The 15,433-nt window shown below is 37.0% G+C and overlaps 1 protein-coding gene across 10 annotated transcripts in view; it reads left to right on the top strand.

The window, feature by feature from the left end:
- Nucleotides 1-15,433, top strand: part of NFIB (nuclear factor I B) — a 188,724-nt gene that overhangs the window by 135,463 nt on the left and 37,828 nt on the right. For 6 of the 10 annotated variants that reach the window (XM_082784207.1, XM_082784206.1, XM_082784202.1 and 3 more), the window contains exons 7-8: nt 6,761-6,892; nt 9,333-9,580. In XM_082784207.1, the coding sequence (XP_082640333.1) occupies nt 6,761-6,892; nt 9,333-9,580 (380 nt within the window). Of the gene's footprint in view, nt 1-6,760; nt 6,893-9,332; nt 9,581-15,433 lie in introns of those variants that run through there. The other 4 variants (XM_082784204.1, XM_082784205.1, XM_082784209.1 and 1 more) reach the window with 2 other exon arrangements.

Genomic DNA, 15,433 nt, shown 5'->3' with positions numbered 1-15,433 from the left:
CTTTTCAAATGGTAGAGCACATATTTTTTAATTTCCAGGAATTGTACTGAGTTATGCTCATAAAAGGTTGGATACATGTAAGTAAATAAGGCTAGTTGCGCACAGCAATAAAAAACATCCATCAACTTGTTTGCATATAGACTTTATCTATCTGTCTGTCTGTCTATCTATCTATCTATTTATCCATCCTCTTAACATGCTTGAAGTTACAAGGGTAGGTAGATACAATCCTCCTGTCTTCTGTCTAACCTCCTTCCTGTTTAGGAAAAGAAAATCATCAGTTATTAAATACCACAGAATGTGAGGACTGGGCAGATAAACTGTTTGCAGTACTCAAGAAGTTTTATGGGTATAAGGATGAGAAAAATGACTTCTTCCATCTGAAGAGTTTCTGAACTCATGGTATTTCAGTTGGCTAAAAGTTTTCGCATGCCTTTTTTCTCTTAGGTATATCAATGTTTTTTGAGAAATGCAAAATAAAGTAGAGAATGAACAAGGAAATAATTCAATTGCCATTGGGAGGAATTTGTTCTTGTTTTGCTGTCACTTTTCTAAATTGGAATATCATTTAGTATTTTGCTCACCAGCTTGAAGTATTGAAAATAGAATTGGGAGAAATTCTAGTCTCGTTCCTCTTATTTTTTTCACTATCAATCAGGAAATACAATGTAATGAGATGGTTTAGCTGCAGTGAAATAGCACAACAACACAACAGAGTGTTAGATTTGCCTTGGGCATGGCTGCTGATAGGATAACCAGTGTCACAGTCTGATAGACTGGTTTCTGCAACATTAGAGGTGTGCCTGTAAAAATAACATTGGAGATATATAGGCTGATCTGAAGATAAGAGATTATCAAGTGTTTGTACACTGAAATGTTCTACTCTAGTATAAAATTTTCATACATAAACTGCTTTTCTACACTTCATGTAGAAACAAAAATAAAACTGAGGTTAAGTTTTTAAACTTGAAGAGAGCATCTCTCTTCAAACATTCACCCTGGTTGCTCCTCAAGTTCAGAACACTCACAGCTGCTGAGCGATATGCATACGTGTCTTCTTATAAGACTTCACTGCTTCTCATAAAAGGGAAATCACAAAAAGGGAGTCTTCACACTGAGAGTTCCTAGGCGTGTCTCAGAGAGTCATTATACAGAACTGGTCATGATGATTTCTTGGTTGATTTTCCTCACAGGAAAACATTGATCATCAAAACTGATTTTTTTTTTTTTTTTTTAATGGAAATAAATCAATTGCTAGGATGGCTTCTCTCTGGTCCAAAATAAAACTTATAATGAGGGAGAATGAGACACTAATAAACTAATGATTTGGAAGGACACATTTCAATAATGGGAGACCCAGATACGAAGTCTAATCTCTGCCTGATGCTGAACAGGAATGCAAGCAAAGTCTTTCCAGGCATCAAGCATTTGGGATATCCAGCTGTTGAGGTCTTTTTCTCTATTTACTCACAAAAAAAGTCATGATTCCGTTTTTGTGAATAATAAGAATGAATTAAAATATCTTGATTTTTAGGATTCTAGTTTTCCATCTATCCCCAGTGCTAAGCCTTTAGAACAGACATACCAAAGCCACCTTCTTACATGAGATGTGTTTGTACTTTAGAGTCACCTAGCTGTCCATATTCTGTGTTAGGTGCCTTATTAAGACATAGAGAAATACTAAATATCTACAATGTTAAAGAAAACTCAGCTGAGCATGTCTGAATATTGGTGATGCTGCTGTGCTTGTACAGAGTGGCTCTGCTTGTTCTTTACAGGCAGTAATGTAAAACAAAACTGTTTCTTTTGAGCACACTGGATTTGTCTTGATTCATCATTGTCTTACAACTATCCAATGTGAATTCAAAATCTTACTTAGATTTTCCTATTTTCTTCACACGAGTGTACCTACTATATGTGGTAGAAGCAGGGGAGGGTGAGTCCCAACTGTATGATGTATGTGGTGTACTCTGGCACCAGAATTAGCTCAGGTACAGCCTCTGGAAAATGATCAGTTCATTTAAAACTCTACCTTGAAGAGATGACTCTAATTGCTTGCTGCTGGTGCTATGGACTCCATAGCTTTCCTGCTTTCACTACACTTCCATAAACATTTGAACGTGGTTTTATCTTGATTTCTCTGGAGGCAATGCAACACTAATGAGTTGTAAATGATCTTAAAAGATTGCTGTCTGCAGGACTGTACCATGTAAGAGAAGACCAGTGAAAACAGGCTGTACAAAATATATCAATAAGTAGAGATAAAGAATAAATTGGATTAAAATAAATTTAATATTTGTTTATGGCTTCTTCATACCCTGCTTTTCAGCATGTTTCATGAGCAAGAAACAGGAGCTGCCATGATGTGGTATTGTACAAGAAAGCAGATCAGGCTGACCAGAAACAGGCCAGTGGATGTTTGAACTGGCCTGATTCCAGACGAGTTCTCCTAACAGGTGGCTTGCTGACTGGTGTGTCAATGTGACACTCATCCAGTGAGATGACTGGATCAAAGGCTGCTTCAGACTGAGGAAGAGGGTCTTTGCTTTGATGACAAAATTGCCAAAACTCATGTCTCATTAGTGTTTCCTAAGGTTCTGAGGAAGCAAAAACCAGTTTAATTAAAGGCTGATGTAAACAGGTTTCTGCACACATTCCCTGCAGCATTTTAGCACATTAGAATTGATCAAAATTATTGCCTTGGGCTGTCTTGAACAGATATACATCTGGAGCACCATTTGTGCAAGCTGCTGATGAGCAGACTACATACGCTATGCTTCACAGCAGCTCCACTGCCTTCCTATGTACTCATATCTACCTTATTGGGCAATGAGATGATATAACTCCTGTTTACTTGAAAAAGACATTTTATTTTTTTTTATGAGATGCTTTAAATTTAAGACATACTACTGTTTGGGTCTGTGCATACTGTATCTTCACAGTCATATGAGAATACAGAAAAGAATGACTTGGAATAGGATGGAGAATTAAAAAAAGAAATAAGCCCATTTTTTATATTTGAAGAAAATTCTAGGCAGTACGGAACACAGTGTGTTCTGATTAATGCTGACCTTTTGATAACTTTGTCTAAGTGTTTTTGGCATCTTTCTGCTCTTCATATATACTTAGCATTTTTCCAAAAGTCTAAAAATAAATTACACTGTTAACTGTTTTATTTTCATTCTTCATGTAATAATGATTGGAATCCCATTCCTGAAACTTTGACAAAAACTTGAGAGCAAGTGGCCTATTTTTGAGACCTCTTGTTGGTCACTCATTATGCAATTAGCAGTATAAAACTAAGCTTCATGAGCAACTAGACAATATCTCATGAATTGGAAAAAATCACGGGTGCAAAATGAGAACATATGTGTTTTCCATTATGTAAAATCTACTGGTAAAATTACATGTAATCTCACTTTTGCTTTATTTCATTCTGCTTTATTTAAAGTCACTGCCTTCTGAGGCTAAACTAAAGATAGTGGAAGAACTACTTTGCCTACCCCATGCCCCACAATTTTCATTTTTGTTACTGGTAACTCTCCAAAGAACTGTTACTAGCATGCTTTCTTAAAACAGTTATAAACCACCTCTATTGGTCAAGGAGAAGATGGCTTCAGCCTTTCCTCCTAACCTGTACAACCAGTTATTGTTCTGGCTGTCTTGTCAGCTACACCTGTTACTCCACAGTAAAAGGACCATGAGTGCTCTGCTGTGATGTCGTGGGCACACATAGTGAGAGCAGCAGGGGGAAGTGGCTATCTGAATTACTTCACAATGGCAAGGGCATTGTTCTAACAGAGGAGCTGCTGTGTACACTTCAGGCATTACTCTTTTCAGTTGCCTGTGCTATATACAATACTTCTGAAAGTACTTCATAGTGGTGTGCCACACAATGTACATTAAAATCTCTGTTCTGGCAGATAATGAATATTTTTCTGGCAGTGCTGATTTTTCTACTAATGTCTACCAGTGGCATTCACCTTGATGAGGAAACAGCCTTCTGCATGAGATGTTCATTGTATTTGCTTTGTAATGTGCTGTCTGACTTCAATGTGCTGACTACAATTCTTTTCTCTGTAAAGTAGGAGCAGAGAAAAATAACACATTTTTAAAGCGAATGCCAGGGTTATCATAGTCACCAACCTCCTTTTCAGTAGATCCTTTTCAAATTAGTGATACCCCTGGGGGGCTAATGGATACTCTGATTGCATTGCACTTCATATAGCATTCTTCTTCTAAGTAACTAAAATATTTTGATTTTGAAAAACACAACAACTTTTGCTTGTTTAATGAAGTAACAGTCACCGACCACATTAAATCTCTGCTGCATTCCAGTAATCAGAGCTGCTGACACATGCAGAACTTCAGGAGCTAGACAGCTCTTTCTTTCATAAGTTCCTTTGCTGAATATGGGCTTTGCATAAGGAAGAGATTTCCCACCTCCAACCCATGATGTTTTTTGGTGCTGTCTTTAGTTTAGTTTGTTTTGTTTTGTTTTTTCCTTAAGGAGCCTCAACTGCAATATTTTTAATTTGAAATAAAATTCAACTCTTTGTACATTCTCTTGTTTGCAATAGGCTATACATGGCGAAGTCAGTAAGATATGTGGTTACTTGTAACTTCTGTGACAAGTGCTGATGAGCAGAGGGCTGTAGTGGGAGGCTGTGTCTATAGGCTGTCGGGAACACTTTTTCTCAGACTGTAACACTGCAGTGTTTCTGCAGAGACAGACTGTACATACAGTCTTTGTACCACAGTACAAAGACAGTAGTTTTATTTTGTCCTGTAACTCTTATAAAACCCTACTTCTGTGGAGGGATGAGAACTTTCTTGCTCTGATGAAACTAGGACCTTATATTAAGAAGCTAGAGCTGTTATGCAAGCAGAAAACAACAACAACAACATAACAAAATATTTCAAAGTCATTCCATAATTAATGTGTCCTTCTATCATGGGTTGCTTATGCAAAACTTAGTTTAAAGGAATTGAGTCTTACATTTTTAGAATGGATTTCTTAGCTTAGAAGAATGTGTTCCACCAAAACTCTAACCATTTGGCACTTGCATTTTTGCTGCCTGCTGGTAGATTCAAAGAAATAAAATATCTCTCCATTTTCTTCCTCAGCAGCAATTAATTTGAAGTTTCTATAAACAGCTAGAGGTGCCCCTCTCTGTACTCAGGGTTTATGATAAAAACAGAAATTTGTAATAGAACAGTATAATAAAAAACACACAGCAGCCTTTGTCATATCTGTTAAAATTCAGTGAGTTCTGAGTGACTTTATTGTAAAGCCATTGCTTGGTCATGTTGACTGCTTCCCTGAATAAAATCCTTTCTCAGTAGCCTTTCTGAGAAGGTAAATATTATAGGGTATTATAGGGCACACGTTGCAGCCGAGACCAAAGGAAAATGGGGAAGCTGCAGGGAGGGAGTGGTGGGGTACTTGCAGGGTCTGGTCTGGGCCTGGTGGCAGTGCCTATGCAGAGCTCAGCAGTGGTGGCTGGGCAGCTGGGTGAATCAGTCTCTCAGTTTGAGGGTAAGGCTCTCACGGTCAAACACCACAGTTAAGCTACAGCCTGTACAGAAAGCACTAGTCCAATTTGGTCTCAGTAAGGTGCTCCCATTTCATGGGGATCTTCCAAGAAGACTTTTTGTCCCCTAGAATAATACAATACAGTGTGTTAGTATTAGATGTGCCAAAAATCACTTTAAGGAGGAATATGGTACACATAGGAAAGTCAGCTGCAACATGGCCCCAATCCAGTATAGTACTTAAGAAATGAGCTTTACTTTAAACATGAGTTAGTCCCATTGATTGGAAATGAAACCCACTTATTCTGCTAATATGTGTCCTATAAAAATATTAAAATTAACTTTGAAATAATTTACTTTGGTGAAAAGTGAAACAAATGCCTCTTAATTAATTTAAACTTTTGGAAGGAATTCAGTGTTTTTTGTTTGTTGGTTTGTTTGTTTTTTTCTTTTTTCTTTTTTCTTTTTTTTTTTTTATTTGCTTTATGAAGTATCAGTAACCCTATGTGATAGAAATTATTTGTTTATCCCTCCTATTGTGTTATCTTCATGTATTGAGCTCTGAAGAGATGATTTTGTTGATAGGGAAGGAAGAGGTGGAAGGCCCTACTTGAGACATGGAAAACACGAAATAGAGAAGTGAAAGTATCCTTTATTCTTAGGAAGGTTACATTGTTTCACTATGGTTTTGGAAAGGGTAAGGGATAGGTTTTGAAATAACAGAATAATAAATACCATAAAACAGCATGTGTATAGCAGTTGCCCTACACACCTGAGTGTAGGTGTTCCATTAAAAAATGCAATAACTATTACATGGCTGTTGAAGGAGCAGATGATTTGGTGATGTTATGGGGAGTTGTGAAGTGTCTAGGGAGGTTCTGAAGACATTCATTTCTTCACTGTTTGGGTTGTCTGGCATGAAAGGAATGTAGTTTCTGTTTTGCAGGACAAAGACCAGTTAGTGGATTATTATTCTTTCTCAAGTTGGAAAGTGATAGTTTAAAATTAGTTTATTGGTCATAGGGGAGTTGGGTCACCAAGCAATATTTATGCAAGAACTGCAAAAATAAACATCTTCAGTTTACAAAATCATGTGTTCTGGGATGGACTTCTAAGCTAATGACACTGTTTTTTTTGTTTGTTTGTTTGTTTGTTTTTGTGTGTGTGTGTGTTTTTTGGTTTGTTTGTTTGATTTTAATGTATTTATTTACTTCTCTTATTGCAGATATGTCTTCTCCTACAATGAAGAAACCTGAAAAGCCTTTGTTTAGTCCTACTTCTCCCCAGGATTCTTCACCAAGACTGAGCACTTTTCCCCAGCATCACCACCCAGGAATCCCAGGAGTTGCACAGAGTGGTGAGGATTATGGAGGAGAAAGAAATTCCTCCCTGTTTCTGTTGTGTGTTCTCCTTTTCTATTCTCTGAACATGATGCTTTTTTTCAGAATTACTTGGAGACCTAACCCCATCTATATTACTGGTGAGAGTAGAAACAGAACTGAATATGTTGCAGAGGTTAGGGAAACCTTGCAGAAATGGTCATTAAACTCAGTTCAGGTAGTTTGACTGCTGCAAGTCACTAAAGGGATTTAGGATTAGCCAGTGAATAAAACAAGCTGTAAACTACAATAAGAAAGTGATGGAGGAAAAATACTTGCAGTCTTTTCTCCTTCCACTTGCATCTTTTTTTATTGTTGTTGCTATGATTGTATTGTAGTTAAATATCAGAATAGATAGGATTTCAAACAAAATAAATCATAATCACGTTCATTATTTGATACAATGTGTGAAATAAATACCAGTGCTGCTTTTCAATGCTCTATCTAAAAAAGTAGAGTTCTGATGAATGTTTTTCAACCACTGTATTTTTGAAACCCGTAGTAAATCCATACTAAAATTTTACTTAAAGTGTAAAGGAAATATGATGGACTGCATGTTATCTTGAGAGCATGAGAGGAATGACATAGAAATTCCAGCGTCAGGGTCTGTTTAATTTTAGAAGTGAGAACCCTGATTCTTCATATGAGAACATGATACTCAGAAGTCTCCCCTCAGTGGCTCATCATGACTCCCTATAAATTGCATATAAAAGGATTCATTTATTGAGCAGAGCTGGGTGACCTGAGGAGTGAAGCAGATCTGAGCACTCCCTTTTATTTAACATACAGTTCTTCTTTGAGAAGTATCTGTTTTGTGATCTCTCAGATTATTTCAAAGTCTTATCTTTTAATTCACATGTGACGACTACTTTCCCCTTAGCATCTACTTACTCTGCATTGTGAAAGTTAGCCTGGATTCTTTCTGGTCTCTGTAAGGTTTCCACTATACTCGGTCACATCAGAGATGATGGATGAGATGGAGTGGATAGATTTCTACTCATTTGTGTTTATTTTGCACAATTCTCCCATATCAGAGCACTAACCAATGTTTTATGATTAAACTGAGCTGATGGGTTTGTGATTAAGATGAGTCTGTCACAAAATAAGTTTCTGTGATTATTTTTGACCCTACACTTATGTGTAGGCATTTATATTTGCTTTAGTGTATAATTTTTAGTTGTATGTGTTTGAGAGGCAACATACAATTGTAACCTAATTCTGTAGATCAGCTATTTACTCACCAGGAAATCTGATTGCTATTCTATTAGCCTATTCTATTCTGTCAATGAGCAATGGTTTTGAGATTTGCAAGGTTTTGACTCCAAAGTACAGCAATTTTGGAACTTCCTACTGCAAAGACAAGTTTTTATTTGGCCCCAGCTCAAAAATAGCAAGCCATTTTAAAATTTAGTTGAAAAACAAAACAAAACAAAACAAAACAAAACAAAGGCAAGGGAGGTGGTCCAGTAGAGCACTGTTGGTGTGCTTGTGCTGATGAACTGTGATGTGATATTTGTGAGCAGTTTGTAAAATACCTTCCTTACACAGATCTGATTTTGTACCCTCACACTAATGAAAGCCAGCACAGTGTTGTCTTTTCTCCATTTCCCTTGAAGTCAGCAGCTCCCTTTTACCAAGTCACAAAGTAGGTGCCCACTGGGTGTGTGGCCAGGGGGGAAAGCGGGTGTCTGTGCAGCCTGGGAGAGGAATGCTCTCCAGTTCCAGCTGGGCAATGCAGCCACGGCAGGACATGCTGTACATTCCTTTCACTGTGAAAACATTGCTGGTTGTTTAGACATGCCATATAGTCTATAGATAGAGAAGTGTGTGTTTGTAGGGGCTGGGAAGAAAGGGAATGCAAAGAAAAATATGTACAGGGTAGATCTCTTTTTGTTTGCTAGAGATATTTTCATTGGATAGACTGGTTTCCCAGGCCCTGAAGTTGAATGTTCATTAGCATTTTCACAAAGGTCATCTAATTATTCATGGCATTATTGCTGAGTAGTTATTACCCCATCCCCATATGAAACAGGTAGAGTGCAATACAGTGAAAGATTACTATTTCTTAGTGCTTCGTGATTCTCTGTTGGAATGATGTGATCAAAAGTGTATATTTTATTTATTTAGTAAAATATTTATTTTGTCTATTTGGGCTCTAGATAGGAATTTTTTTTCGATAGGAAAATTTTATAGCTCAAATGCATTTATGCTGGAGAATAAAAAAATATACTTTGTGAATAATAATTAAAAAAAAAGCCATAGCCCACAAATTTTAGAGTAAGATACTATATTTATGAATTCGAAGCAGAAGTGCTTTGCAGTGCCTGGGATGGGGGGAGGACATAGAAGATATTCTGTAGAGATACCATGAAGCAGGAGTACAGTGTATTGACTTATTTTTTTTTTTCTGTAACACAGAGATGAAGAATTTTAGAAGAAACAAGATGCGAAGTAATTTTAATTTTCTTTTATCTTCTCCAGTCATCTCAACTAGAACTCCACCTTCACCTTCACCATTGCCATTTCCAGCACAAGCTATTCTCCCTCCTGCCCCGTCTAGCTACTTCTCTCATCCAACGATCAGATATCCTCCCCACCTGAATCCTCAGGATACTCTGAAGAATTATGTACCTTCTTACGACCCATCCAGTCCACAGACTAGCCAGGTACTGTAAAACCACGTGAACCCTCCAAAAGAAGTCCTGTGTGGAATGTGTATCTTTCAGGGTGTTTAGACCAATATCTTACTATTTCTGGTCTCAGAGCAAGCTAACAGATGGAGCACTTTTCCTATTCAACGTGGTTGAGTAAAGGGAGTGGGATATTCATATCTACTCACTATTGCTCTGTCAAGCACAAGAAAAATGTTTGCACTGAGTGACCCAGCAGCCAGTCCCAGTCCTGCACCCCTCCTGCAGGCTGGGCACCTCCGTGGCCAGACAGCGGGGAGTCTTCCTCACTGGCTTGAGTGCCAGGACAGAGGTGAAGCTCCTGCTGCAGGACGGTGTGCTACATATGCTGATATGTACATGCACATGTATGCACACACACAGACATACAGGTATATTTACAGACCAGCAATTAAAATAAACTCTGTCAAGGTAATGCAATGTTTCACAGACACCTGACATTGCACACATTCTACAGCATCACCATAGTGAGCATAGCACAGACCCCTGGAGTTGATTTTCCTTCCTTCTCTAGAGAACATGCAGTAACAGATGAGTTCCTGGCTGCTACATGGACTCAGGCTTGTTTCTGATATGGGAAATTAATGTGGTATTCATTAGAGAAGTAATTTGTAAAGGACTGTGCGCAAAACTACTTTCCATGATAACATTGGCACCTAGCATTAACTTGTGATCTGTACGATGGGATAAACTGCAGCTGAGCCTTGGTCTGTCAATGCTTGGAGTATTTCCAGTGTCAGTGTAATGTAATCTTTGCTGGTTGGGCTGTTATCTGTTTTTGATGCCTTGTCTGAAATGCTCCTGTGGAGTCCTATAGCTTGTGCTCTAGCATGTATTTGGGAGAGCCTTGGGAATGCAAGTTGAAGTGATAGCAGTCAGGTTTTCCTGCTCCTAAGAATTAGGTTCCTGTGGAAGGGCTGTCTTACCCAGGTTGAGAGGATTATGATAGCATTTTATATATTTTTTTTTTTTTCCCCACAAAAAGGCCTTTTCAGTAAGAGTTTCAGGCACAAGAGCAGTAGAACTTGAGACTGAATCAAAGTTTCTATGTTGAATAAGTGACAAGGCCCTTCTGTACTGTTTGGAAGGTCATTGTGGCTATTGTCCCCACAAGCAAATTCTCCAGTCCAGCTGCATGACTTTCTAGACTTTCTATGCATTAAAAGAAAAAAAAAAAAGAGAGAGAGAGAGAAAAAAAAAGAAAAAAAAAAAAGTGGGAGTCCATAAAATCAAAATTTACTTTGAAGGGAGAGTCCTAACAATGTGACTTTTGTTGGTTACAATATTAATGCAAATTAAACCAAAAAGTGAAAATCAACTACATCAGCTTTAGAACATAAATTGCTATCTGTGGATGAATTGAAAGTCTTTCAGTCCCATATAGCATTTTTGCTGAGACTCAGCTGGGAACATTGCACGCAGGACCTGATTTTAATTTGTGTAAAATTTCCATGAATAACAAAGTCTAATTAAGACATCCATTAAAAGTCCTTAACGTTAATTCAGTGTGGAAAATCTTAGAGTTCTACTCGATTTTTTTTTTTTAAACTGATGTCTTAATTAGGCACTATTAAGGGAAAAATTATGCAAATTAAAATCAGGCCCTTAGTGTTCTGTATTTCTTAAATTAATCAGTGTTTCTCTTACTTAGATTTTTATTTCTTATATATATTAAAAGAGCAGATTAGGTGATAATCTCACTGGATTGTTCAGTGTTCTGATTTGGATCATTACTCAAAAAAATACAAAAAAATCTAAATGAAGTATCTGACTTTCAGACAAGTGTGTCATCTTTTGTTTTTAATACCGGGAAATGTATTCACTGAGTAGAATAAGCGCTTTCAAGTCTTTGCCCAAGAAAAGTCTTACTCTCTTCCCTTATCTTCCCTTAAAAGATTTGTCTTTAAACCTTAAAAGACAAAATTTTACTCTCCTGATCATTTCACAGTAGTAGTGAACTGAAAACATTTCCTACTTTTGTGTTGTAGTACCATAGGGAATAACGGGACAAACTGGCTTCAATTTACTACTTTTGCCACCTTTCATAACCTTTATATTAGGTTTTTCATTTCATTTGATGTTTCATATAGTTCTTGAGAAGAAGGGCTGGGGTTAAACAACACCAAGGATTCCAGGCATTTGCACCAGCTAGTCTCTGCAATTTGTTGTCATTAATCACTATTATCAATGGAATCTCTTTTAAATTTAATTTTTGAAATTTCACCTCTGAGAAATCCCCTATATTAGAGGATTTGCATACACAGTCAAAATATCTCCAAACAGAGCCGTTAAAGGATGGCTGTACAAAACAGTAAAATATTTTTTATTTTTTTTTTTAATGCTTAGAAAAAGAAGCAGCCGTCTGTGAAGTTTCAGTGACAAAAGGGAATTGTTCTGATACAATGGCATGCTATGAGCCAAACCAGTTTTTCTTTTCTAAATAAAACATGAATTTTTATTCAAACAAGTTAAATTATTGTAAAATGCAAAACTGCATCTGTAGGAATACCACATCAAATTTAATTATACTTTCCCACCTCAAAACATATTCATTTGGATTTCAAAAGGAGAACTTTGATGATAGTTTTAATTTCAGCTTTAGAAATAGAAAGAATGGATACCCTGACAGCATTTACCTAAAATGAACCGTTCCTCCCCAACATCTTTCAGTAATACACTAATGTAGATTGTTACGACAAGCAACTGAGATGCCTTGTACTCCCCACAGCAATTTTGAGATTAATTACATTACTACTGCACTGATTATAATGAGACAGTCATGCTATTCAATGGAATACTTTAAGTAAAATTAGTTTAAAGCTATAGAACTCCCATAGGTTTCCACAGGGGGAAACAGTGGGCAATTTTCTTGACATAATGTTAAATACTCCAAATTATGTGTGATGAACAGTCAGGAAGTTTAGATAGGCCCTTTGGCTGCAGTGAAAAACAATTCAACAATGGATGATCCTAAACAAAAGATCTGTGGCTTTCAGTTTCATGAGTATCTGTTTATTATCCCCTGTTCAATCTGGAGAATAAATAATCAAATATATTGAACAGAAATGGATCTTATCAGTTATAGAGCTGGACTTGCCTCCAGCTAGGAATCTGAAAAATTCCTGAGATTTTGAGAATTGCTGTACTTTCCCCTAATTAAGTAATTCTGCTGAAACATTTTTATTGTATTTATTTTAATTTTTTCATCTTAACTTAGCATGTTACTTGACGAGTTTTTTTGTGTGAGTATATATCTGTGTTGTGATTGTGTGCTGGTCTCTCTAGTTCAATTGATATTGGTCACTCATTGTATGTTTCATCAAAAACAAGTCATGTGGTATGTGTTTAATCCACCTACATTATTTATCCATCTAAACTATGCTGTGGTCGTCAAAACTACCCCAAATATTGAACATGTATCTCCTTTTTGAATGATTGTATCTGGATGCTTGGATGTTTTATATGACTTGGAAAAATTTACCTTGTGTGTGTATGTACTCATGTATATGCACACATATGGATTTGCACACACTTTGTTGCTCACTGCATGCAAGAAAGACAAGTATGAATGTTCAAGAAGGTTTGTTAGGAGTAACAGAATTTGAGAGAGTACAAGGCTTTTTCAAACATTCTGTTTGCAAATATAACACACCTAACTCAGTACTACTTGAGAGTGTATGAAACAATGCATAATATCAAGATGAGACTTCCAACCAGGCTGAACAACTCACCAAGTGCAACAAAAATTATGTGGCTGAAGACAAATCTAATAGCTCTAAACTTAATGCCCCATCAAGTTAAAGGGAATTGCTTCCTGGTTATGGTGTGGTGAATCACAGAAGGGTCAGCAAGTATAATGAAGGATATTATGGTAAAGCAACCAGTTAAGGTGGATCATACTGAAGTGTGTCCTGGCATCAGTGAGATTTTTTTTTTCTGACTGAGCCAGGCAAACAGAAGTGGTAAATCTTGTAAACCTTTTGAGTTTGGGTTATGAAGGGCACAGTTTACAGGTCAATTTAAATCAGATTCTGTGATATTGTTGGTGAAATATGCAGATCCTAGTAGCATGGTAAAACTGCTTCCAGTCTGGGGGAATGAAATATGAGACCATTTTTCTCTTAATAAATGCCTTGTTATATACTAAAGTGCAAGGAGCAACTGTCCATATATTGACTAAAATTCCCAGGTAATTAAAACATACTTTGGTGCAATGTGGGCTGGTTTGCAGCTTTATCTTTTAACAGTTTTATCGTTGTGTGAAGACAGAAATATCTGAACTGCTAGAGAAGAGCTGCTTCTGGAAGCTGGTGAGGCCACTTGTTTTCCTCTCATAATTGATTGGGATATTATTTATTTTTTTATTTTCAAAGATAGACACACTTTTAAGGAATTCCAGGAAGATGCTTTGTCATTCTTCAGCACAATAACTGCAGTCATTTGGTAATGAGGATGAAATCTTGTGAGGGTCTGTTTGGGTTGGGCAAAGGGTTTCCGACTGATTCTTAGAGAATACTAGTAGAGTAAGCCAGCACAAGTGGTATGTATGCATGTGGTTTCTTTGGTATGGGTAGCAACTTTACTTACCGACATTTAATAGTTTCAGCTTCTTATGTGAGTCCTTCCTTCTAATTTTTAAGTAATTTCTGGAAATTAAATAATGCAATATGCTTTTCTTAATTGTAATTGGGAGGTAGAGAGAGAGTACTGGTTTAGGTTTGTGCTGACCAGGGGTGTAAAAATGCAATTGTAAATGATTGCTTTGTATTTATTTTGCTCATGTTTAGTTTATTAAATGTAGAGTTATAAATCTCTGGATTATATGAAATACCATTAAGTCCAAAGATATCTTTTGAACATTTATCTGGAAGGAAATTTGCTTCGCCATGATTGTATAACATGAAATTGTCCTGTTAAAACAAATATCAAAGGAAAACTGAGTATTTCCTATTGCTTTATATGGCAACAAATAATCCACATTTCATGAGCTCACAGGTAAAACTGCTGTTTGAGGCAGAGGATTCTTCACCTAGAATGTCTTTTGATATCCATGTATGAATGCTGGCTGCGGAAGTTCTGCAGCTGCTCTCAGTTTCAGCTGCATTGTATCAAGAGGAAAGTGTTTTCTCAAATGGATGAGGTTCAGAACTTTATAGATCAAAGTCAACACCCTGATTGCTTTCAGAAAATAGTACAGAAATGATATTGTCAGCCAAGAACTGGCAATAACATGTTTTTTTTTTCTGAAGCTAATTCCTCCAAGCAGACAGGTAGCTGCGTGTCATACCACCTGAAGCTTTTGTGTGGGATCTCCCAGTGAGGTCTGTGTAGGATGTGTTGCAGCAATCAGTTATTGAGATATTGCAAGGATATGGAAACTTCACTGAGATAAATCCTTAAGAAAAGTTGTGAGGGGCACATAAAAGGGAAAAATATGTTTCTGTTGTGACTGTGTTGTCCAATAGCAGGAAAAGAAGAGGGGGGGGAGAAAAAAAGTCTGCACAGCCTTGCTTCTATCAAGTACATTATGCAACCTATGAGTTTCAACATGAGGAGAAACTTCCCTACAGTATATTCTACAGTCTCAATGGCAGCAATCTATTAACATCAAAATTCCATGTTTTGCAGATTATCAAAGACACTGTAGTATTACTCAGATAGGTAATATCTTGGGGATATGTCTTCCACACATTTGTTGAAACAGTCTCCTGTACCATTGAGCTATCTCCCATGCAAGACATTTGACGGGTACAGGTGGCATAATATTAGGGTGTCCTATATAAAACCTCCAGTTGTGTAAGTCTTCCACATCCTTTTTCTTGTTGATTT

Source organism: Aythya marila (assembly GCF_965140915.1).
Source record: "Aythya marila genome assembly, chromosome: Z".
Taxonomy (NCBI): Eukaryota; Metazoa; Chordata; class Aves; order Anseriformes; family Anatidae; genus Aythya; species Aythya marila.
The sequence above is the reverse complement of the archived record's forward strand: the minus strand, read 5'-3'. Positions and strand labels throughout refer to the sequence as shown.